The following is a 25686-nucleotide window of genomic DNA, read 5'->3' as shown; positions in this document are numbered from 1 at the left end:
GACCGCTATACTGCCAAGGTAATTATTGATGTGTAGGCAATGTGTGTATGTGCGTGTGTGTTAAGCTTACTGCATGTATTAACATGACATCTCGGTTGTCAGAATGGGCATTTTGCTCTCTACGCGTATGTCTACGTCTTAGCATCTGGTGGGTCCTCCAAAGGATCTGGCCAAGCAGCGTGCCAAACAATGCCAGCACAATCAGCTGCATTTTCGCAGAGAATAACATCCAATGCGCAATGTGAGGGGCGTTGACAAGTCTGTCCCAATTTCATTTAAATGTCCCTGCATACTTGGCCACTTAATACGTGCTTGAACACTATAGGCAAATGTACGTTCTGCATGGCAAAACGTCACCAAAGTGTGTGCGTAACCAAGTGCACTCAGCCAAGTGTGGAAAAATGGGACAGCCCCTCAGTCCAGTTTCAAAACACTAAATCAACCCGGCCCGAAGGCTCCAAATAAGGAAAAAATACAATGTAAAATGTAAAATGCCGTGGTAGGCCGAGTACGCAGAGGACTTCTGGCTCATTTCTCACTCGCCAGTAACTCTCGCCATACTGCCAGGAGAGGCATAATGTAGGGGCCAGTCTACCGGGGTCAGCTGATCGAGCCACCCCACTGGCGATAGCACCGGTGGGTGTGTCTGGCGGTACCTCAGTGTCTGGAGGTGAGCAAGCCATCAGCTGACTGTCTTATAAAAAAATATATATATTTATAAAATATACAGGATCGCCACACTTTATACATTGGAAAGCGGAGGCAACAGTGAACAACACAGATGAAAAACCTGGCCATTTTTGTTGTTTTGATTCCTCCGATCTTTTATTACCGATTCCGATTTTGTAAAAATAACGTGATCGGCGCCGATACCCGATCCAAGGATCCCTAGTGGTAAAACCTATTTATGATCCCATTGGATCAAATGTTACTCTGAGGTTTCTGACGGTGGTGCCAGAGTCCACAGCAGTGACACTGAAACTGTTTCTTCAGACAGAGACGTCCTGAGAACAGTAACAAGACTTATGAAGCATTTTCTGTCAGAGGAAAAAACAGCATGATTTTTTTCTGTGAAGATAAAAGTTAAAGTTAGCGTTAGATGTCAGGATTCGTCCAACAACATCATTAAATGTGTTAAAAAAATAAATTGCACATGTAAAAGGAGAATCGGAGACATTCAGACGTTTTGTTGTTGACTGCCGGAAACTTTTAAGGTAGAATGTTTACTTGTAATGTTACTCAATCCATGAGGTGATGACATGAATCCATCAGCACACCTTAAATTTAATTACTTTTTTTAAATTTATTTATTTATTTTTTTAAATTTTATAAACAATTTTTCTGACATTTTATTACAGTTTCTTTGAGACATCTTAAAAATATTTTTGGAAATTTTACTGACATTATCTGAGTGTATTAATCTGACTCTGAAATATTCATTTTAGTTGTTGTAAACATGTTACATGTATAATACATGTTTATATGTATTTTAAAAGTCCGGTTTGAAAAAATCTGTTTCCTCTGTCGTCATGGAAACAGACTGAGAGACTCAGACAGGAAACATTATGGTACTGATCCTGTAGTTTTGTTTCCTGGAGACATGAGTTGACGTGTTTCCCAGCACGACTGACAGGTTCACATCCGTCAGGTCCAGCAGAGGTCAGAGGTCTGATGATGTCACTGAGGCATGCTGTCATAAATCTGAATGATTTAAATCAGCTGGTTTCCTCTGTCATCTACCTGACAGCATGAACACACCTGTCACTCATTCATCATCTCCCGTCTGACTTCCTGTCTGTCTCTGGGCTCTGAGCTCATTGGCTCCATCTTTGCAAACACTGAAGGTTTTTTCAGGCTGACAGGAAGTAGTGTCTGTGTCAGGGACTAGTTTCAGCGGCGGATTAATCCACAGTCAGTGCTGTGGTGAGGACGGTGTGTGAGATAAACCACTGTGTGTGTGTGTGTGTGTGTGTGTGTGTGTGTGTGTGTGTGTGTGTGTGTGTCTGGTGTGTGTGTGTGTCAGGTGTGAAGCTCAGTTGTGGAACTGTTGGGTGTGTGTGTGTTTCAGGTGTGTAACTGTCAGGTGTGTAACTCAGGTGTGTAACTGTTAGGTGTGTAATTGTCAGGTGTGTAATTGTCAGGTGTGTAGCTCAAGTGTGTAACTCAGGTGTGTAGCTCAGGTGTGTAACTCAGGTGTGTAACTCAGGTGTGTAACTCAGGTGTGTAGCTCAGGTGTGTAACTGTCAGGTGTGTAACTCAGGTGTGTAACTGTCATGTGTGTAGCTCAGGTGTGTAGCTCAGGTGTGTAACTCAGGTGTGTAGCTCAGGTGTGTAACTGTCAGGTGTGTAACTCAGGTGTGTAACTGTCATGTGTGTAACTCAGGTGTGTAGCTCAGGTGTGTAACTGTCAGGTGTGTAACTCAGGTGTGTAACTGTCATGTGTGTAACTCAGGTGTGTAGCTCAGGTGTGTAGCTCAGGTGTGTAACTCAGGTGTGTAGCTCAGGTGTGTAACTCAGGTGTGTAACTGTCATGTGTGTAACTCAGGTGTGTAGCTCAGGTGTGTAACTGTCAGGTGTGTAACTCAGGTGTGTAGCTCAGGTGTGTAACTCAGGTGTGTAGCTCAGGTGTGTAACTCAGGTGTGTAACTGTCATGTGTGTAGCTCAGGTGTGTAACTCAGGTGTGTAACTGTCATGTGTGTAACTCAGGTGTGTAACTCAGGTGTGTAGCTCAGGTGTGTAACTCAGGTGTGTAACTGTCATGTGTGTAACTCAGGTGTGTAGCTCAGGTGTGTAACTGTCAGGTGTGTAACTCAGGTGTGTAGCTCAGGTGTGTAACTCAGGTGTGTAGCTCAGGTGTGTAACTCAGGTGTGTAACTGTCATGTGTGTAACTCAGGTGTGTAACTCAGGTGTGTAACTGTCATGTGTGTAACTCAGGTGTGTAGCTCAGGTGTGTAACTCAGGTGTGTAGCTGTCGTGTGTAACTCAGGTGTGTAACTGTCATGTGTGTAGCTCAGGTGTGTAACTCAGGTGTGTAGCTGTCAGGTGTGTAGCTCAGGTGTGTAACTGTCATGTGTGTAGCTCAGGTGTGTAACTCAGGTGTGTAGCTCAGGTGTGTAACTGTCAGGTGTGTAACTCAGGTGTGTAGCTCAGGTGTGTAACCGTCCTGTGTGTTGTGTCTCTGCAGGGAGAGGACAGAGCTGCTCTGTCTCCTACAGGTGAGATGACTCATCGATGACACTTCTTCACATCCTGTCCTGTTTTTATTACTGGCTGATTTCAATCAATGTTTTTTTTCTTCCAGCCAATCAGTCACCTTCCTACCCCTCCTCAGGGGGCGTGTCGTCCTGTCGGACAGCCAGTCAGAGACCAGAGAGCTTCCTGTTCCGTCTAGGTCAGAGGGAGGAGAAGAGGAAAGGTGAGCTGTGGTCAGGTGAGGTGATCTGCCGCAGAGAGGAGGTGTCAGCTGATTGGTTGTGACTCCTGCTGTGTCGTCTCCAGGTGATGCTCCGCCTCCTCAGACCCAGGAAGAGACTCCTGCTGCTCCTCCTCTGGCCGGAGAAGATGCTGAGCTGGTGGAGCAGCTCCGAAAGGTTCGTACCTCCGTCTGTTCCACCTCCCCGTGGAGACGTGACCTCAGGTCTGATTCATGTCACCACCCCACATCATTCATTCATTCATTCATTCATTCATGAATCGATGAACATCTGCATGATGTGTCCGGAACACGCAGTGTTCAGTGGACTTAATATTAGCACTGTGACATCATCAGAGCTCGCCGTAGGCTCCAGGTGACGGCTGTGGTCATTTACTGTTACTCTCTGTTTCCTCTGTTGGAAACCAACCGTCACAGCCACTGTCGTCTCTGTATACAGACTCTACATTCACTGAATGTAGAGTCTGTAGGCAAACCCCAGAGATCTTGCCTCCAGAAGAAGAGTGGAAGAGCCCTGGTTTCTGGTTGTAGGCTGTTTGTAGTCCGCGTGATATTGATCAATCACGTTTGAGCCGGCTGCAGTTGTTGCCAGGCGGAACATAACTGGCGTCACTGCAAACTCTGAATCCATCGCAATGGTTCAGCATATTTACTTGTATATAAATGGAAGTCGGAAACGTAAATTCGCCTCCTCCGCCCAAATCAAACCGGAATGCCAGAAAATCAGGGGACTGCCCCCATTGGCTGTATCGCCGTCTGCCGGAGGTCAGACGGCGATACAGCCAATGGGTTTCGAGAATGCAGCCACTGTAACAGCTCCTAACATGGCTCCTCACAGAGAGCTCTGACATCATCACTGAGTCAGCATGAAACTAATTCATCAACAAAAAGAAGGAAGACACTCAGGCCTCCTCACAGTGTCTGAGGTACTGCCTCTGACCTAAAAACCACCGTCACAACTAAACCTGACAGAAGTAAAGGTGACAAAATAAGACCACTGGACCCACAGAAGGAAAACGCTGGACTTCCAGACCCCCCATAAAATTGGAAAAAAAAAAGGTTTGCTGGACCTACTAAAAAAAAAAAAAACTAGTAAAATGGGACTAACGGACCCCGCTTGACTCAGTGTTTCCCTACATTATATCAGGGGGCACTGACCTGACAGAGTTATTGCTATGGACAGACAGTGTGTTAACGACCATCAACAGATTGAGCACAGTGAAACACGCTGCTCACACAGCAGCGCAGCACGGCACTGTACACACAGCGGAGCGAGCCTGTGTTGCGTTCAGGCGTTGTTACGTAAATGACAAATTCCAGCGCCATAGCACAACACAGCAGCATGTCAAGTGGGCCGAGCCCGAGCAAAATTTTGCTCAATTTTTCATTTGTTATATAGTTTGTTATGGAGTCCATGATTTCCCCGTGACACTTACAGACGTTTGTGTAACTGTGCTTGGATGTTGTTTCATGAGGTTCTGGTGTCTTTCAGTTGTCTCTTTGTCTTGAACGTTACTTTTCTCTGTGCTGTCTCAAGTGCTGATATAGATTGGTCGTGTTGCCGCGGGACTTGGCGACTTTAACTTTTAAACTTTTACACAGCACGTTGTTCTGTTGAACGTCGCCGTACCTGAATCCAAAGTATCGCCATGTGATAGACGTTACATTATTTTCACCAACTCAGCCTGTTCATGGTCGTGCTCATGCTCTTCTTTAGTGTCTATGTTGGTCACTGCTGCACACCGGCTGGTCACCTGACCACATGTGCTGCACACACCAGGATAGCTTGTGGGCGTAATGTCAACAAACTCCACACACTACACGCACACTACGCACACACGTTAACATTCATTTACATTAAATTGCAAATCGCAGCCTTTTATGCCGTTATGTAATTGCACAGCCTGACATCGCGATTACAACTACGATTAGATTAATCATGCAGCACTAGTATTGGTCCACAAAAACACCCCAGGAAATATTGGACTACTGGACCCACAAAAGACTACCAGACAAACAAAAAAATGGCAAAATGGGACGGCTGGACCCACACAAAGAGAAAAACAGGACTTCCAGACCCCCCAAAAATTTGAAAAAAAAATAAAAAAAATCTGTCGAACACACAAAAACCCCAGAAAAGAATTGGACTATTGGACCTACAAAAATGGAAAAATAAGAAACTGGTCCACAGAAACACCCCAGGAAAAAATGGGACTAATGAGGCTTTAAAAAAAGAAAAAAATAGTCTATCGGACACACACACACACACACACACACACACACACACACACAGAAATAATAAATACATTTTGACTACCAAATCCACACACAGACAAAAAACATATTCATTGCAGTGTCTTTCAGCGTATGGCGGTCACGTGTGGCTCAGCTGACCGAATCTGTTTTCCAATGTTGGTCCAGAATATTGAGGCCCGTCTGAAGGTGTCGTTGCCTAGCGACCTCGGAGCAGCTTTGACAGACGGGGTGGTGCTCTGTCACTTGGCCAATCACGTGAGACCTCGGTCCGTCCCCAGCATCCACGTCCCCTCCCCCGCTGTGGTGAGTCCGTTTTTTATTAGTATTATAAAGAAGATCGAGACTCACAGCTGCTCGTTATTATGATAACTCTGGTTCTCTGTCTGTGTCCTGCAGCCTAAACTCACCATGGCCAAATGTCGACGAAACGTTGAGAACTTCCTGGAGGCATGTCGCAGGATCGGTGTTCCACAGGTAACTCACACTAAACACATGACCTATGACACCTGCTGCTTAAGTCAACAACAGGACGGACATGATCAGATCCGTGATGTCACCTCCTGTTTGGGATAAATAAATTAATGGATGTCACAGCAGCTGTGAACACTAGAGACTCACAGTTACACAGATCCATGTTTCTGTCTCGTGTCTGAGCTTTTCATTGGACAGTGACAGCAGAGGGAGACGACGGCAAACATGAGACAGATGTGACAAAGATACTCAGTCAGATTCATGGTCTGCTCTTCAACTCTAAACCCTCAGTCATGAGAAACATCCACCTGCAGAGCTGGAGAACCGCCATTTTTAATGTGCGCAGGTGAGAGCTTGAGAAGGCGAGGTATCTGTCAGTCATTTTTAATGTGGCCAATCGGAGGCTCACAATCATGTCAGTCAAAAACTTACCAGATTTTATTTCAGCCAATCACCTCACAGTAGTGGGAGGAGTCAACATTTCAACGAGCTAGCTATGCTAGCGCTAGTTAGCGTCTGTGTATCGACACAATAATCATCACAGAATAAAGTTACTTCAACCACTGCTCATTTTAAAGAGACCGATGCGAGATAACGTGTTCTTTGTTTTAATTATAGCACAATCTACCAACAACGAATCACAGTTGTTTGTGTCTGGCTGCCAGCGTTAGCTAGTGCCGCTAGCACGCTAGCTAAGTTAGCTGTAAAGTTGTCTCAACTTCAAAATGTTGATAAAAATTAGGGATGCAACGAAATGAAAATTTGTGGCCGAAGCCAAATATTATTAAACGCTTGGCTGAATACCGAGTACCAAATACCGAATATCATTGTTTAGTTTTTCATTAGTTTTTGCAGATGAACCCCCTCCAGATTAGTGTTGTCATGGTACCAAATATGATTGATTACGTTATCAAAACACGCCGCTGTTATTCGGCCTTGCTTTTAACTTATTCCACCGAATACCGAATGTGTGTTTTTTTGCAATATTCGGCCGAATATATTCGGTTACCGAATATTCGGTGCATCCCTAATAAAAATGTTGCCGTTCCAAGACAAAGTACCAACAGATGGCAACGTCTTAAATCAACATATTAGAGTGGAAACTTTTCAGCGTGCTAACGCACTAGCAAGGTTAGCTAACGGTGACAGCCAGAAACAAACATCTATGATCCATCATCTGTTTGATCATCTGAACACAGAACATGTTTCCTTGGAGCGGCCCTCCTAAAATGAACTGTGGTGACAGTTTCTATATTCTCTATTGATCCCTGATTAAGGAGCTGATAGGGAGACAATGTTAGCTAATGAGCTAATGTGCTAGGTAGAAAAGTTTCCTGTTTCTGCTTTAAATAAGTAACTGTGAACCCAAGGCTAATGTTATTTTTACAACAACAATCTATTATTATGAATTTAACAATCTCCGTCTGTAAAACATAAAACTGACAGTCTGGTGTTCGCGCATGCATACGTCTAAACCGGCGTCTCTTCCTGCTCTGCAGGCGGATGATACTGTCAGTCGTCAGAGCTTTTCCAAAAGCCTGATTTGCAGACTGCAGTGGAGGGTCCTTCTGATTCTGGATGTGACATCATTGACCAACAAGAAGCTGTTTCTCCTCGACTAACTATTTTCTCTCTTCTCTTTCATCTTCCCACCTTTCATTAATCCTTCTATATTCTGTCCGTCTCAAAACATTTATCCGTCACCATGTCCATCCCACCTCGTCATCCTCAGGACAGTCTTTGTTCAGTGGGGGAGATCCTGGAGGGAGGAGGGGGCAGGGTTTATGGGACGGTGGGAGTGCTGCTTTCAATGGCCCCGCCCCTGACTAGCCCCTCCCCTCGGGTCCAGCTGGCAGGCTTTGCTCTGTTTTACCTGTCGGTCATGTCGGCGCTGTGTGCCATCTACGTACACCTGGCGCCGCACGTCTGAAACCAACCTGAGAAACCACAGTGATTTTATTCCACTGATAAAAACTGATCTTAGTTCAGTGAAATACGAGTCACAGCACAACCTTTAAAGTTATATTCAGTATTTTGTTTTTAGCACAGAAACTTAAGCCATGAGGAAATGCAGAGCTCTGTTGTGTTTATCGTCCATGACCTGTGTCCGGGTTGTGGCGGCAGCAGGTGAGGTCAAATATTCCAGGTGTCCCTTTCTGTAACCAAGCCCACCAACCAGTTCCCAGGAGAGATGATTTATCTGTAAGGGCCGGGTGTACTCCATCAGAACTGGTCTGTACGACGTGTTGCCCGACCATGTTGGAAATCAGTGTTCATAGTTGCTCTGAATGTCAACAAGCCGTCATGATGCCGTTTAAATATGATGACAACTTCCCACATTTTCAGTCTCTCCTGAAGACGTTCTGAAGACAAGCTCATTTATTCTGTAAGATATAGATTCATCAGTTTCAAACGTCTCTGTCCTCATACTTCCATGTGTCCTTCATGATGTACTTAGCTTTGTCTCAGTTCAGGCGCTGCAGCCTTTGAAGGACACAGCCTTCGCGGTTGACATCAGCCACGTCCTTAGAAGACAGCATCAGCCAAACCGAACAGTCTCAAAAATGGGACGGTCTGATCTGTGGAGCATTTCCCAGTTGTATCACCAGTTGTTCTCTTCCTAACCCGTTGGTGTTACTGTTACCTAGAAACCAGCTGCGCTTGATGAAAGGAGTAATCTTGTAAGTTAGTTCGCCCTAAATCATGGACCCACAGATTGTTATTATATGTTTTATTTAACACTTGAGGAGATGAGTCACTGCTGGAGACGCGGCTGTCTGATATATTTCAGGCCGTTTTACAGTTAGTCGTTACCTAGTTAACAACTGTTAGTTAACTTAACTTAATATATAATCGTCACCGGCATGCAGTGCATCTTGGGATAGGCTGGGCCACGAAGGACTCATCTGTTGCATCCTCCAAATTCTGGAAAAGAAGGCTGCATTTGTTAGCCGCATTTGGAGGAGCTTTCTAAATGGGACAGCCTTGGTCCCGCCGATGTGACGCAAACAATCTTCAAATGCAGCATTAGAAGGCTGCAGCCCTGAAGTGAGACACAGACAACGATACAGCCAATAGATGGTGCTGGAGGACACAGCAATAAACGAGGTGACGGTGGAGGAGGTGGTAATATTGTACCTTTAAACCAAGGCAGCGCTGTAGACAGTGGTTTGTGAGACTGTTAAATACATCGCAACATGTGGACGGAGAAGTTTTTTTAATATATAACTGATTCACTCAGTTCTACCATTTTTTTAAATGTCTTTGTTGTCTCCTACGGTTGCATCGCACTTAAACTACACTACACTGCCTCTACGGTCTCCGGCGGTACTGCGAGCACTTCTGATGGAGTATACTGGCCCCTGAACCTCCTGAGACCCTGCGTCCTCATATGAGGACATCACATTTTAGTGTTGCTGCACCTTATATTTCATTCTGCTTAACTAAGACCTGCTGTCCTTGTTCGTGGACACTTTTGTGCCATTCAGTGTTAGCAAAAGCACAATACACTAATTCATGTAAAAACAAGATGGCAGCCATCTCTGCCGAGTCAGTCTGTAGCTGATCCTGACACAAAAGAGGACAAGGTCCAAAAACCTGATCAGTTTATGACTGAAACTTTATTTATGATTAATAATGTTTGTAGTTTAATATGGCGACAAAGTTGACCAGTTTTAGCAACAGTAATAAGCTAAGATGCTATTAATTAGGAAGTACTTGTTTGAGGACGTTAGGACTTCATTATTGTATTATGGCAGCATTTCACACAGGCCCGTTAGGTGTGACAGACTGTTCCTACAGACAACAAGAACATTTTTAGAAGAAAAATTCATACAGGAAATTCATTTAAAAAAAATACTCATACTTTAAGTCACTACCCAAAATTCACGCAGCAGCGGAATAAGAAATGTATTAGAGATTGCTTTCTCTCCAGCTCCTCCTGGAAGAAACTATGGCCAGGTGGGATATAACCCTGATGGGAGTATGTCCCTGGTCTGCCCCTGGGTCTCCGACCAGTTGAGGTTAGGAGAAGAGCTCAGAGCTCTGCCCCAATCACATCAGGCCAGTACGAAGCCGGCATCACTGCTAATGCACCAACATTTTGGTCGGGTGATCTCACTCCTGAACAAACCCACAACAACAACAACCCAAAAGAAGCATTTCACTGTACTTCTAGCAGAGTACCATGGCCTCAGAATTACAGGAAATTCCTCCAGAGGGCACTCGAGGTCTCTGTGGACAGGAGGAGCTTGGGATCAAATCACCAACTCTGTGGTTAGAAGGGATGCACTCTACCTGCTGAACCACAGCTCTTTGACGGCGGTTTTCCTGGTTGGGCAAACATAAGAGTTCGTCAGAGAAGTAGGCAAGAGTATGATTCTTTTAAAAATGGCCACAAGTATCTTGGCAAGCGTTGCTGCAATGAGTGCAGCTAGGCCATTGTGGTGCAAGGATCAGACTTTTCTTTTCAAGATGGACACTGTCAGATTGGTTGTGACACGGCAGATTTGCTGTACTTAAGACAGTGACATCAACAGGGGTTCAGTTGCATTTTATCGGCTCTGGATCCAGTATCATATCAGCTTATCAAATCCAAATCTCATCAGTTCACTTATTTAGTCTAACAGTGTTTAGCTTTCAGTGTCTTTAAGTAACAAATCAAATCAGTCGAGCCTTTAAAGTCCTGAAATCCCCGTGGACTTCAGTCACTGGTGGACTCAGCCATGAGGACTTGTTGGCCTTGACGTAGGAACTGGACTTTACTTGGTCTTTATTCAGGACTTGTTGGCCTTGAAGTAGGAATTGGACTTTACTTGGTCTTTATTCAGGACTTGTTGGCCTTGACGTAGGAATTGGACTTTACTTGGTCTTCATGTGGGACTTGTTGGCCTTGACGTAGGAATTGGACTTTACTTGGTCTTTATTTGGGACGTGTTGGCCTTGACGTAGGAATTGGACTTTACTTGGTCTTCATGTGGGACTTGTTGGCCTTGACGTAGGAATTGGACTTTACTTGGTCTTCATGTGGGACTTCTTGGCCTTGACGTAGGAATTGGACTTTACTTGGTCTTTATTCAGGACGTGTTGGCCTTGACGTAGGAATTGGACTTAACTTGGTCTTCATGTGGGACTTGTTGGCCTTGACATAGGAATTGGACTTTACTTGGTCTTCATGTGGGACTTGTTGGCCTTGACTTAGCAGTTCATAACCAAGAACATGCCAGAACAGTGACTTTGTCCACCTCTGCTAAACTTGCCATATGCCTGTTCCCTCCCTGAGGATCAGAGATTCTTTGAAGCCCCAGAGGATCATGTGATCCCACAGGTGAAGTTAAAACTTGACAATCCCCCAAAGTTGGAGGTTTATCCTGAAACTTGTTTCCTGCCTGTCAAAGCTCCGCCCCCTGTGCCTTATGTTTGGCTGCCTGTCTGTCTGAGTGTGTTTTTTACTGTTTGTACTGTTTGTAAAGACAAGCTCTGGACTGGCTCCGGACCCTCCTGAGCCAGAAACCTGTTGTGCTGTATGTAGCCTACAAATGTGTTGAAAAGAAGCTTTGTGCACCAAAAAATGTTTTTCACTCATGATCTTCCTCTTAGTGATACCAACAGTGTTCGAGCAACTCAGCTGACGTCATTAATAAAAAACATCAACATGGAGCGACTGTCACTTTACTGAGGGAAGAACTGCTGAAAGTACTGAAACTATTCAGTGTTAGCAGGTTGGGGACTCTCAAGGTCCCTCACCCAAAGAAGCAGGTCGTACCAAGGACTCACAAGGTTGTTGTAGTTCAGGTTCTGTAAGAACCTGGTCCTTGTTCCTGCAGTGGAAGAGCACTTCTACTTTATTTTTTCTTTTTTTTTTAAAGATATTTTTTGGGGCATTTTTGCCTTTAATCGATAGGACAGACAAGCCTGAAAGGAGAGAGAGAGAGAGACGGAGTGGCATGCAGCAAAGGGCCCCGGGCTGGAGTCGAACCCGGACCGCTGCGACAACAGCCTTGTATATGGGGCGCCTGCTCTACCCACTAAGTCACCGACGCCCCACACTTCTACTTTCTTGTTGGAAGATGTGTTGAGTATTTTTGAACAGACTGTGTGCCTCTGCTCTTTCCTGATGTTGAAGAATGATTTGCCAGCTGAACATGAATAAAATGAACAAAAGCACCTTGACTCACTTTGTGTGTCTTTAAATCCCGACTGTAACAGATACTTAAAGCTGGGGTATGTGGTGCAGATTTGGTTTCAAAATCAAATCATAATCACTGATAAAATTGTAATTTAAGTTGACTGGGGGAAAACTAGACTGCTGCACCTCCTCTTGGCTTTGTTTTCAGGACACTTTGTCCAATCACAGATCATTTCAGATACAGGGCTATTCCTATTGGTTGTTCCTCAAATGCAGGTGTCAATCAATCAGTTTTCAATTTTATTTATAAAGCCCAATATCACAAATCACAATTTGCCTCACAGGGCTTTACAGCATATGACATCCCTAGATGTGCGTGTGACTCCCTTCATGTGGTGAAAGTCTGATAAATGGAGGAGACTCCAGCATTGACAGCAACTGTCTACACTGCTAAGCAACCAAAACAGGAAGATGGACTGATCAGAGTTCACGTTTAATGTTAACTAGAGCCTCCAGTCACATTTTGTCCTCCGCCTTACTCCCAGCCGCTACAGCCCACCTTACCAAGACAACACTGTGATTCAAGGCTCTGAGGAGAGCAGCGTCCAGCAGCTCCAGAGATGGACCCACAATCAGCAGCCACCGTATTCTGAATCCAGCCGACACCCACCCCTGACAGCCCAGAACTCCCCACCTGATCAGCAAACTTTCTGTTGCTGCTGTTACAGATGTTAGACCTGGTGCTGTTGCTGGCCACCAGCCAACTGTGTGCACCGTCTTCGTCACGGTGGCTTGCAGCTAATTCTTGTCTTCAATCAATGTATGGAAACTCTGGGTTACTGTGTGAAGCATGGGAGTATACCTGTGGTAGTCTTGTGGGAGGGGCTTAGGATAGAGAGGAGGCAGCTGCAGGAGGACATTTCTGTCTCCCCAGCTTCAACAGATTCTAAGTGAACATGGTGACATGTCTGTATTAAGATGATGTAATTCTTTCTTTTCTAAAAAATAAATCTGACGTTGGAGAAGGTTCAGTCATCACATGACTGAGGTGCTGACCTTTGGTCATGTGATAACACGTGTATTTGGTCAAATTGCTGTCTTCTCTCAGCCTTGTCAGTTTCTCACCTTTTCTTTTCTCCATCACTTCAATTTGTTGTTTTAATTTGCTGCCTCTCCTTTTTTAACCCCTTTGTGTTTCCATGGTTACAGTTGTTTTACTCATTAATTTAATTTACCATCCGTTGACCCACCTTTCCGTTGTGTTTTCTTTTGTCCCCCTGCTGTGTGTCTTCCTCTGTGGTGTCCGTCTCTGTAGAGTCAGTTGTGTCTTCCACTGCACATCCTGGAGGAGCGAGGGCTCCCCCAGGTGGCCGGGACCGTCAGCGCCCTGCTCGACTTGGCCCCGCCCAGACACCCCGTCACCACCACCAGCAACACGACGACGACAACGACCACACCTGGACCCTCTGTCAGCATGTAGACAACAGCACCACCACTGCACGCGCTCAGTCCGCCTCCTGTAACGCCCGTTAGGTTGTTTTAATGTCTTCAGGTGGAGATAAAAAAAATGCTCCAGAGCAGCAGCAGGTCGGATCTGACGGAGACATGAACACAGCCGGAGACACGACGACATATACTACACTCAAAATGATCAAACTACACGTACGTGAAGTGGCTGTGAAAGAATCTGTAGCTTTACTGAGTCCCAAACCAGAAAATAATTCCACAAAGAAACAAAGGGAGACAGCAGCAGAATGAAACCACCAAAAATATAAATATGTGCAGGAACATGTTCCAGGCAGCTCCTCTGGATCACGAGTCTCAAACTCTGCCTTTGTTCTCTCTTTGTGCACATTTAGCAAATTAAATTATTTCACTTTGAAGACTTTAGGAAGACATTTGTTTACACCTGTGAATCCAGGATGAGTTATCAGAAAAATCCTTTATAAAATCCACCAGGAACAACTACATTCCTACAAACATCTACAAAAACCTGACGACTCGTACGTTTCATAAGTTTTAAATCTTCAGGTTGAAGAATTATTCAGTGACTTAAGTATTCACATGATGGATGGAGGTAGTTTTGACATCAAGCTAATATAGCTAACTGCTATCTTTATGGGTCCTCTTGGTTTGGAAATGAATCTTCACTCTGTACTGTTACAGTGATGGTGGGTTTGGAAATTAAGCTAATGTAGCTAAACGCTAATGTTTACATTGTTTTATGTGGAAAGACTTGAGTGTAAAACATTCATCCACGAGGACCATAGTTATCACACTGCTAACTGCTAATGATAGCTGACACAAATGTACAGCAGCTTTATGGGTTCTTTTAAACAACACTAATGTAGCTTGCTGCTAACTGTAGCCACTATTAATGTAGATGGTTTGGAGATGAAGCTAACGTAGTTAGCAGCTAACATTAACATTGTGAAGCTAGTCGGTTTATATATTAATGCAACACGGCTAGTTGTAAAATATTAGCTGATATTAAACCACTTAGTTTGGGGTTGAAGCCAATATAGGTCAGTGCCAAAGAGACACCAACACTTCCAACTGGTAACTGTAGCAACATAAATGTACAGTAGTTGGTCTGAAAAATGCTCACTGCTAGCATTAGTTAACATTATGAGGTGAGGTGTAAAGATTAAATGAAACGGCTAGCTTCACATATTAGCTAACATGATACAGTTATGACTAAAGATTAAAATAAAATTGCTAGCTTACATAAAAGCAAATATTATGTACCTAGATCTAAAGACTAAACTAAAAATTAGCTTAGCTTTAAGTATTAGCTACCATTACAAAAGTAGCTTAAAAAATTAAACTGAAACAGTTAGCTTTACATAGTAGCTAACGTTATTAGGTGATGTGACAAGTTAAACTGGCTAGCATTACATGTTAGCTTCGAACATTAGTTAATATTGTGTAGTTAGGTGTAAAGATTTAACTGACAAGGCTAGCTTTAAACATTAGCTAACAATATCTAGTTAGGTGCAAAGACGAAACTGTAACAGCTAGCTTTAAACTATGCTAGTATTATATATATATATATATATATATATATATATATATATATATAAAGATCGAGATTTCAACATTAGCTAACATTATGTAAATAGTTGTAAAGATTTAACTGACAAGGCTAGCTTTAAACTTAAGCTAACATTTGTACTTGGTTGCAAAGACTAAATTGAAATTGTTAGCTTTAAATATTAGCTAACTTTGGGTAGTTAGATGTAAAGATTAAACTGAAACAGCTAGCTTTAAACATTAGCTAAAAGTATGTAGTAAGGTGTAAAGATTTAGCTAAAACTTTTAGCATTAGCTAAAATTAATGTAGTTAGATGGAGAGGCTAAAGTGAAATAGCTAGCTTTAAACATTGGCTAACATTATGAAGCTAGGTGTGAACTGACATGACGAGGTGTAGTTGAAGCTGGTTGAAATCATCTCTGCTAAATGCTAATGATAGCTAACATAGTAACTGTTACACAGTAACTGCTGTATGAACCCAGTAGGTGTGGAAGCTAAACTAGTACAGTTAGCTTCAAACATTAGCTCACATTGGACTGTAAGGTTTTGAGTTGAAGCTAATGTAGCGTGGTGGTAACGTTAGCTAACATTAGCTAACATCTTCAGTTGTGTTTTCTCCGTCAGATCCAATTGTCAGAATTTAGTTTTTATTTAAAACTTACCTGAGTTTTCATTGGAGGTCAGTTGGATTGACATCAGCGATCATGTGACGGAGACAGACGTGAACTCTGAGTGGGAGGAGCTTATTTTGTTTTTATTTCTGTCTCCGTGACGATGTCACGGCTGACAGCTCAGGTTGGTACCTGGCTGCTGTCACCACCTGGTCCATTGTCCACACGTGATCACGACCTTCATCATAGTCATGACATCACTTTCACTGATCATGTGCTCAGTCACCATGTGGCCAAAAGTATGTGGATGTTTGTTGTCATGACCCGACCGGAGGGGTCGTAATTGATTTATTAGATTAGAAAGAAAAGACGAAATAATAATAAAACTTTATTTATACAGCAGTGTTTGACACCTCAGTGACGCACAGAGTTCACCTTGAGATACACAATATAAAACCATTTAACTTTATTTATAGCAGTTTTATGAACATGAACACAGACGACAGTAATTAGCTGATACTGTCCATAAGTCAATAATCACTATTATTTCAAACAAAGCTGATTCTAACCCTGAAGGTCCTGCTGTGATTGGACAAGGACGATCAGGTGGTGACTGTTGTATTCTGGGACATTTTTTACATTTAAAAAAACCCTCCTGATGCGACACTACAGTCACACGACCAGTTTTTATTCTTCGTAAATATATGTGTACAAATATACTCTGTAAATATAGGTGTGTGTGTGTGTGTGTGTGTGTGTGAGAGTGTGAGTGTGAGTGAGTGAGCGCCGTGGACAGACGCAGTCCCCAATCGAAGGTCAAAGGACAAGAAAAGTTTCTTTTTGTTTAAGTTAATGAAAATGGAGGAAGCGGTGGGCAGAGCTTCACCTGTGATGTCAGGAGGTCAGCTCTGTTGTGTTAAAGGAGCAGTACACCCAAACACCCAGCGCCCGTCACTGTCTCCTATCTCTTGTCTCTGTGCTGGACTTAATCAGTGAGTCTCCTCTGGATCCTCTCACTCTGCTCTTTTTTCACACTTCTTCCAAACTTCCTGTTCAGGGTTCAGCGTTTCTTCTGAATGCCGTTGCTCCGTCAGAAAAAAGTCAGCAGGGATGATAAAAAATAGATTTCAGGATGATCGCAAGATGAAAGTTAGACCGAGTGTCACGCGCCAAATTCATCCTCCTGGTGCAATAACGCATAACGTCCTCACGTCAAGACATGACACATTACTGCATCTTTCACTTCACTCCGCCTCACTCTGACCTGTCGTCCTTGTTCGTGGACACTTTAATGTCCCATCTTGTGGCACCAACACCACAAGTGGCGGTAATGCACCTAATATGCTGGTTGCCAACCGCCATTAAAAGACAAAAAGAAGAAGACCAACACCACAACACACTAATGTAAAAACAAGATGGCCGCCTCTGCAGAGTCAGTCAAACATCACTGACCTGCAGAGCCTCAGGGTCAGAGGTTTGTGAGTCAGAGGGCGGGGCATCTGTCAATCAGAGACTCACAATGACTCACATCTCCTGTTGGTCAAAAACTTAACCTTATTTAATTCAGCCAATCGCCTCACAGCAGTGAGAGGAGACAACATTTCAACTAGCGAGCTACGCTAGCACTAGCTAGCATCTGCTTATCAACTTCCTGATCATCACAGAGTGAAGTAACTTTAACCACGGCTTATTCTAGAAAGAAGCAGCGCGACATTACGTGTTCTTTGTTCAGATTATCAAACGGACAATGGATCAAAGGTTACTTTGAACTTAGCTAGCATAGCAAGCATAAGCTACACTAGCTAAGTTAGCTTAGCTTTAAAATGTTGTCTGTTGATGCTGTGTCGAGTGTAAAAGCTAGGATGGGTGATCTGGAGGGACACAAAGCCCAGAGGACAGAGTCCATGTCTCTACGTCCAGGGATGTGTGGACACTGGAGGAAAGCCGACAGACCCCGCCCACTGACGTTCTGCCCTCACAGCCTGGGTCAGCGGGTCTGATGGAGGCTGTTCAGGAGCTCAGACTCGGGATGCTTGTCTTATCTGTCCCCGGGGGTTTCATGTCCCTGTCTTCAGGACGGACAGCACCAACAGATGGAGACGTTTTTTATCAACATTTTAAAGAGTAAACTTTTCAGCGAGCTAACGCTGCAGCCAGAAACAAACATCTTTGATCCATCGTCTGTTTGATCATCTGAACACAGAAGACGTTTCTTAAATCATCTGAACTACATCTTTATCACTCTCCGTCTGTTCAACAGGAATCTGCAGCTCTGGTACTCGTGCACACACAGATCGATGTTTCTCTGTCAGTCTGCAGACGTTCAGACACGAGGTCCAAAACCTGATCACATTTTATCGTCAAACTTTATTTATGATTAATAAAGTTTGTAGTTTGATACGGCAACAAGTTTGACCCATTTTATCCACAGTAACAAGCTGAGAGAGACGTTTACGAGGATGGACTCGTCTGAGGATGTCGGGACTTTGTTATCGTCTTGTTTGAAGACTCTTAGATTTGTTGTGTTTTCAGCTATGTGCTCGGCCGTCTTCAGGAGTTGAAGTGAACAGTTTGGATGTGAGCCCTAAATAACTGTCTGATACTCTGTTACACACCTAAACCCGTCATCCCTGTACAAGGACATTGTTTCGTTTCAAACCAACTTCCTGTTCAAAGACGGTGTTTAGTTTTTCATACCTCAGGTGAAACCGATCCCAGATCACGAGGAGAAATTAAAGATACATGTGAACAGAACTCTTCAGGGTCTCAGGAGGATTTTATAATTAAAGAGTTTCTGATGTTTGAGTTGTTCTTCCCGTTTAAGCTCCACCCACAGAGACAGAGACAGGAAACGTGACCACAGTTGAGTTCTTAACATTAAACCTTTATTTCCATGTTCAGATGCTGCATTCAGGTGACGTGGGACATGAGGACGTTGGTCATGTTTGTTCCTGTTTGACCTGAATGCAGCATCACACCTGACCTCACCTGTGTGAACTGCGTCTTTAATCTCTTAACGCTGGTGTTGGTGAGTTGCCTGTGAGGCAGAACTCGGGGCCCAACAGTCCCCCTGAGCAGGTGCTGTAATTGGCAGTTGTTCTGTCCAATCACGTGTCTCCGTGTCCTGAGTGGACAGGTGTGGACTGACCGATCAGGTGGTTCCATGTTTGTACAGATGTTTAATGTTTTTCTCATGTGCTTCTTCTGCGGTGGTGACGGGGTCATGTGACGGCGGTGACGGGGTCATGTGATCGCAGTGTGGTGTGGTTTTAAAGGACATTCCACCGTGTTTTCTGGAGGACAAACAGACTGTCACAGTTTTTACAGTTTTTCACTTTGTTTTCTTTTTGCTGTAAACTGTATAAAAGATTTGAAAACGTGTATGAAGAGTTGAGTTTAAGTGCTTAAAATAAATATTTTAATTTGACTCTTTTCACTGATGTGAACCCTCCGACACCACCGACGCTCCTCTGATGTCATTTATCTTACAGACAAACAGACCGCAGGTCAGTCCTCTCAGTGACTCTGTTGGTTCAACACATCAAAATATATATATAAAAATATATATATATATATAATGAAGAAAAATATATTGAAATAAATATCAGTATAATAGAAGTAAATATAATAGAATGAATATCAACCTAAGAAATAAATATAATAATAATACTAATAATAATATAATAAAATAAAAAGCATATTTTATACTGCTATTACATTCAAAATAAATGTGATTGAAGCAAAAATAAGGGCAATGAAAATAACAGATATCAGTACAATAAATATAATAGTGAAATAAATATACCAGTCTAATAATAATAATAATGATAAGTGTTAGCATAAAAAAATAAGTATCAGTACAATAAATATAATAGTGAAATAAATATACCAGTCTAATAATAATAATAATAAGTGTTAGCATAAAAAAATAAGTATCAGTACAATAAATCACAGGTCTAAATCAAAAGTATTTATTAAAGGTTTATTGATACAGCTTTTTTATGTGATGTTAATTAAACAAATTTAAAAAAATTAATAAATCAGCAAAGCAAAATAAATAAAATGTGAAATTTGCGAAATAATTAAGTCATAAATGAGAAAAATAAACAAAAATTAATTCTAAAATCAAATTTGTAAAGATGAAAAAGCGTCATGTAGAACACTTAACATTTGTTTTTATTTAGAAAATAAAATTAAAAATACACACTGTTAATTTAGAAAATGACTCATTTTATAAACTACTGTAGTTGACTTTCATAATTAATTAATTAATTAATTATCTTTTATCACACCCAGAAATTTAAAACAATTATGTTTATTTGTTGCCTGATTCAAGATTTTACAGATAATAATAAAATGACGATAAAAATAAATAACACACAGTTAGAATATGGTTTTCTTTGTAAAATGAGATCCAATTAAACAATGTTAGGTAGGATAATTAAACTTCATTGAAATAGATTAGATTACATTAAGATGGAAAAAAAAAATAAACACTGAATATTTCGTTTTCTTAATAAAATGAGGTTCCAGTTAACAACATAAAATAAATTAATAAAATAAATTAATTAAACTGAATAATAATACTGTTTACTTTTAGTGTAGGTTAAAATAAAAATAAATATACAAATATAATAAGATAAAATATAATTAAGTAGATAACGATACAATAAAAAGATAAATGTAAAACAAAACATCATATAATTAAATGTTTTTTCCTTTTAAAATGAGTTGTACCCGAGTTACAATTTAGTTTTGTGTACAAAATGATGTTTCATTGAGACAACGTGAAGTAAAAAAAAAAAGAAAAATAAAGATGAAAAATAAACCTCAGGGTTTAATAACGGTACAATATATTTTTCTAAATAAAACGAGGTCCCAATTAAACAACAAATACCAATAAAATAAAGATTAAAAAATATAAGTCGGGTCATAACAGCGTTAAATTTTAATCTTAATAAACTCAGGTCCCATCAAGACAACATGAAATAAAAAGTAAAAAATAAAACAACAAAAAACTTTTAAAAACACGTTGTGAGTGAAATCCGCCATTTTGTGCAGGCAGCTCCGCGGACACCTCTGTTTACAATAATTTCCCGTCCGTCCTTCGTCACTTCCTTTTCCTCCATCTTCCTGCTCACGGAGACGGTAAGAAACCGACATGTCTGACTCAAAGTCTCAATAACATCTTTAATCCGGGTTGTTTCAGTCCGATAATCACCGTCAGTTCACGGCTCGGCTGTTCTCCGGTTACCGGCCGCTGTGTGTCGGTGCTGGAGGCCGTGATGCCGGAGATTCGGTTCGGATGGAGCTAACAGCGGCTAACGAAGCTAAGAGCAGACCGGGCTGAGCGGCTGCAGACGCGGGTAGACTCAGAGAGAACTCGCGGTGTGGCGGTGGAGCCGTGACAACATGGCGCCGTCAAACATTGTGTTTGTGTTAGCGTATTTAAAACGTTAGCATGTTAGCATCAGAGTGTTTGTGGTGCTGTTTAAATGTGTCACTGCGGGATCTGCGGCTCCAACATGTTAGCCTCCAGTTAGCTTCCTGTTAGCCTGCTGTTAGCTTCCTGTTAGCCTACTGATAGCTAATAGAGTTTATTAGTGACTGTTTTCACTTAGTTAACCTGTTTATTAGGAACACCTGTGAACATCCGGGTGTTTACTCCGTCACCCCTGAGAGGAAGATGGCGGACACAACAACAGAAGCACGTGCTGGTTTAACTGTAACTCTAAAGTGAAACATCATCATTGAGGCAGCAGCAGCAGCTGCTGTGTGTGTGTGTGTGTGTGTGTGTGTGTGTGTGTGTGTGGTCACTTTATGAACATGAATGAACCCAGTGACTGTAATTTACTGTGATCGAGCAGGTGAGCTCAACCTGTGACATCACACCGTAGTCACTCTGAGAGGAATCGTGATGTTTGAACCAGCTGTTCCTAATAAACTGGTCACTGAGTGGATCAGGCTCGTACAGTCATGTAGGATTGTTGCTGCTGTATTAACATGACTGTTTGTGTGCAGGTGGACCCACCTGGAGAAGACTGACGATGCCTGGAAGGTAAGATGCTACAGCTGTCTGTCTGTGTCACCTGAGTCCAGCGTCTGTCTTCACACGGAGCGTCGAGTGTTACTGACGAGTCAGACTGTTAAAATATTAGACTTTGATTCTGTAACGATCAGACTGAGTTTCTCAGAGTCAAGGAAGGATCCTGCAGAGACAGAGTCCTTCCTCTCATTCACTGGATCAGACTAACAAGTGTCCTCATGTGATCATCATTAACCCTCAGCAGACTGAGGAGGTTTCACTTGCTGTGACCAGTTTAACACTCTGTAATGTTGTTGGACAGTTTTAAACACGTGTGTCAGTATTGTCAGAGTCACGTGACTTTGGGCAGAATATATTTCTGGATCATATTAAGAGTAAAGCGCCCCATCTCTGCTGTGAATGATTCATTTAAAACTTTAATCACGTTATTTAATAAATCTCATCATGTGGCAGTGACACATTGGAAAGTGTAAATGATGAGGTGTCTGTCTGATAAACTCAGGTGGAGACATTAATCCAAACAAATGACATATCATACCCCGTTTACACGTAGGAGAAACGCACATATTTTCATGCGGTCTGGCCTCTTGTTTACACGCAAGCAGTTTTTTTCACGGAAAATGATCATTTGTAAAAACTCCGGCCAAAGTGGAGATTTCTGAAAACGCTGTTTGTGTGTTGCCGTGTAAACTGGGTGAAACGGGGTTTTAGGTTCTGAAACGTCACAGCATGCGCCAGCAAATGCTTGACATCATGTGAGCGACCTGTGTTTACACTTTGTTTGGCTACTGATCACGGATGCTGTTAAGGTTGTAATCTAAAGCGACATTTAGGAGTAGCTCCACTTCACTGTCCGTCCACACAAACGAACCCCTCGCCATGTTTACTGTTTTGAAAGCAACAGGAAGTCGCGCGTCTTATTCGTTATTGTCGATTCTGATTGGCTTGCATGGCTTCATCCTTCTCCCTACACTGCCGCCCATAGGTCTGGCATAGTTATGACAGCGTATTTATCCAGGTTCATGTAAATGACAACATTTTTGAAAACGATGTTGTGTGCACGATGTTGTTATTGAAAACGGAGGGGGGGAATATTCGTTTCTCTAAATACCCGGCTATGTGTAAACGTGACGTTAATCTAAATCCTGCTGAGGTTTCATTGAAGAGGCCCCGCCCTCACTTCCAGCCGCTCGTGTGCAAAGTATTGTGGGGATTTTATACCCGCTTAGGGCCAACACATGGATCCTTGAAATTTCTCTGAAAGAAGGACGTCGATGACGTAGTGTCCTTCAGATTCAGCTGTTTGAGGATCCTTCCTTGACTCTGAGAAACACCCAGGGACTCTGTGATCGATTGGTCAGACTGTGACTCTGTGTCTCTGTCATTGATTGGTCAGACTGTAACTCTGTGTCTCTGTCATTGATTGGTCAGACTGTGGAGTAAGGCCATCTTCACTGGCTACAAGCGCGGTCTGAGGAACCAGCGCGAACACACGGCTCTCCTGAAGCTGGAGGGATGTTACTCCAGAGACGAGGTCGACTTCTACCTCGGCAAACGCTGCGCCTACGTCTACAAGGCCAAGAAGTAAGAGACGAGGAGAGGGTCCTGCACCACACCTGTTCTCCTGCACCACACCTGTTCTCCTGCACCACACCTGTTCCTCTGCACCACACCTGTTCCTCTGCACCACACCTGTTCTCCTGCACCACACCTGTTCCTCTGCACCACGCCTGTTCTCCTGTGTCAAACCTTTGTTTGATCCACACGTCTGTGTTCAGCTCTGTGTGTTTCACAGGGACGATTATTACTGTGGCACAAAGCGCTCACACTGACGATGTGAGAGCTGTGAATGAGACGTCCCAATATCAGACGTCCATGATCAGAGCAGAAGTCGTGATGTGACCACATCAACTGTAAAACAGAAAAGAGAAAGTACAGAGTGGGGAAGAAAAGACGGGCTGCAGCACCTGTGGTGTTTTACAAATGAGACCCCAGGCCTCTGTTAGAGAGACAGGCCTCTGTTAGAGAGACAGGCCTAGGGTCTCATTTGTAAAACACCACAGGTGCTGCAGCCCAGACGAGGCTAACCACGTGTCGTGTACGCTCAGAGGGTCGGACTCTTTCTGCTGAGGTGTATTGACGTGGTTATGTAGTTGAGATTTACAGCAGTTTTTGATTGAAACTCAAACTTCGGTCACTTCCTGTCGTTACCTGCGGCTCATCTTCTCTCCGCTGCTCTGAGTCTGTGTCGCCAGTTTCCTGTCTCCAACATGTTTGTCACCACAGGTCAGTTTCTCCATCGGGTCTGGTTTTAGAGGTCACAGTTTTTACGTGTGGTCAGGACTCGTTCTCTGCGTACACATTGTTAACAGCTGTGACGCCCGGTCTGGTTACCAATCTGTTACTTTTTATAGGACTCATAACTGATATTTTATCTGAAGACTATTTTTGATATTCATATTTAGACAGGTTTAAATAAACTGTAGGCGAGGTGCACTCCTCCTATGTCTCGGGGTGACATAGGAGGTGTGCACCTCGCCTCCTATGTCTTGGGTCGACACAAGTGGCGAGGTGTATGAGATGACCTACGAAGCGAGGTTTTTTTTTTTTATCCAGAATGGTTTTCAAACTTGACGTGAAGGAAATCAGAGCAGATAATCTGACATGATTAGGTACAAGATCACCAAGACATCTATTTCTCTGTCCCTTGTCTTTCCCCTGTCTGCCCTCCTTTTTACTTGTCTGTCTCCCTGTGTCTCCGTCTGTCCCTAAACGTCATGTTTGATGTAACAGTGAACAGTTTGTAGTTTAAGCTTGCTCTAACCGTCTCCACCCGGCTGGTCCGTCCTGCTGTGTAAATGAAACCTCAGCAGTGACATGACGGCGGGTTAATGAGCCCTGTGTTGTGTCTGCAGGAACACGGTGACGCCTGGCGGTAAACCTAACAAGACACGTGTGATCTGGGGGAAGGTGACGCGGGCACACGGCAACAGCGGGATGGTGCGAGCCAAGTTCAGCAGCAACCTGCCGGCCAAAGCCATCGGACACAGAGTCAGAGTGGTGAGTTCAGGGACTCTCGGGACATCTGAGAGATCACAGCTTGTTTTCTTCCTACTCTGTAACCCTGGAGGTGAAGGTGTCTGCGGTTACTGTGAGGACGTCTCTGAGACAGACACGCTACACCAGACGTGACTCTGTGGACACGCTGAGCTGACGTAACCTGCAGGTTTATGTTGTGACTAACCAACTTCCTGTTTGTCTCCAGATGCTGTATCCTTCCCGAGTGTGAAGACGAGTGGACGTCTGCAGCCGTCGATGTTCTTGTTTGTACAGAAACAATAAAACTGATCAGGTCCAACACAGCCGTGTCTCCGTCTCCTCATTTCTGTCAGTTTATTGATCGTTGATCAGATGTTTGTAACGTGTCCACCCCCAGCTCATCAGTCCTCCTGTGAACGTGTGAACTGTCCCTTTAAATGTGAAGAACTTGAGTTTAAACAGAGCTGAGGAAAACTGTATTTTCCTACTCTGACCCGAGGACATCGAACTGTCTCTATTAAGATGTAAAATCAGAAACATGTCCGCTCTCTGAGTTTAAGGACAAAATAAAAACTGGTGACAGACATGAGAGGCGGCCATGTTTGAGTCTTACACGAGCGCTGATTGGCTGCTGTCTTTAATGTCAGTGGGACTGTCTGGTTAAATA

General features: G+C 43.1%; 2 protein-coding genes and 2 long non-coding RNA genes across 8 annotated transcripts in view; 3 read left to right on the top strand and 1 right to left on the bottom strand.

Annotated features, from left to right (window-relative positions):
- The window catches only part of lrch3 (leucine-rich repeats and calponin homology (CH) domain containing 3), a 34721-nt gene extending 15360 nt beyond the window's left edge, over positions 1 to 19361 (top strand). For all 3 annotated transcript variants that reach the window (XM_049575656.1, XM_049575657.1, XM_049575655.1), the window contains 6 exons: positions 3187 to 3217; positions 3304 to 3417; positions 3501 to 3592; positions 5857 to 5994; positions 6088 to 6165; positions 13605 to 19361. In XM_049575656.1, coding sequence (XP_049431613.1) covers positions 3187 to 3217; positions 3304 to 3417; positions 3501 to 3592; positions 5857 to 5994; positions 6088 to 6165; positions 13605 to 13769 — 618 coding nt within the window. In that variant the 3' untranslated portion in view covers positions 13770 to 19361. The remainder of the gene's footprint in view (positions 1 to 3186; positions 3218 to 3303; positions 3418 to 3500; positions 3593 to 5856; positions 5995 to 6087; positions 6166 to 13604) is intronic.
- LOC125888351 (uncharacterized) lies at positions 2227 to 3142 on the top strand. 3 transcript variants are annotated; one of them, XR_007449330.1, is made up of 4 exons: positions 2227 to 2260; positions 2343 to 2424; positions 2466 to 2638; positions 2747 to 3136. It is a non-coding gene; the product is annotated as an uncharacterized LOC125888351 (long non-coding RNA). The 3 variants fall into 3 exon arrangements; XR_007449329.1 differs by lacking the exon at positions 2227 to 2260 and having other exon boundaries at positions 2279 to 2424; positions 2747 to 2895; positions 3099 to 3142; XR_007449328.1 differs by lacking the exon at positions 2227 to 2260 and having other exon boundaries at positions 2279 to 2424.
- Positions 19362 to 20977: 1616 nt separating the features above from the next.
- Positions 20978 to 25342, top strand: rpl35a (ribosomal protein L35a). Its single transcript, XM_049577182.1, has 5 exons — positions 20978 to 21082; positions 21956 to 21992; positions 23412 to 23564; positions 24896 to 25040; positions 25246 to 25342. The coding sequence occupies exons 2-5, from the start codon at positions 21982 to 21984 to the stop codon at positions 25267 to 25269; spliced, it is 333 nt and encodes a 110-aa protein (XP_049433139.1). The 5' UTR covers positions 20978 to 21082; positions 21956 to 21981; the 3' UTR covers positions 25270 to 25342.
- On the bottom strand, positions 23407 to 23703 carry LOC125889320 (uncharacterized). Its single transcript, XR_007449444.1, has 2 exons — positions 23654 to 23703; positions 23407 to 23615 (listed from the first exon to the last, which is right to left on the bottom strand). It is a non-coding gene; the product is annotated as an uncharacterized LOC125889320 (long non-coding RNA).
- Positions 25343 to 25686: the final 344 nt, after the last annotated feature.

This window comes from Epinephelus fuscoguttatus, linkage group LG5 (assembly GCF_011397635.1).
Source record: "Epinephelus fuscoguttatus linkage group LG5, E.fuscoguttatus.final_Chr_v1".
Taxonomy (NCBI): domain Eukaryota; kingdom Metazoa; phylum Chordata; class Actinopteri; order Perciformes; family Serranidae; genus Epinephelus; species Epinephelus fuscoguttatus.
The sequence above is the reverse complement of the archived record's forward strand: the minus strand, read 5'-3'. Positions and strand labels throughout refer to the sequence as shown.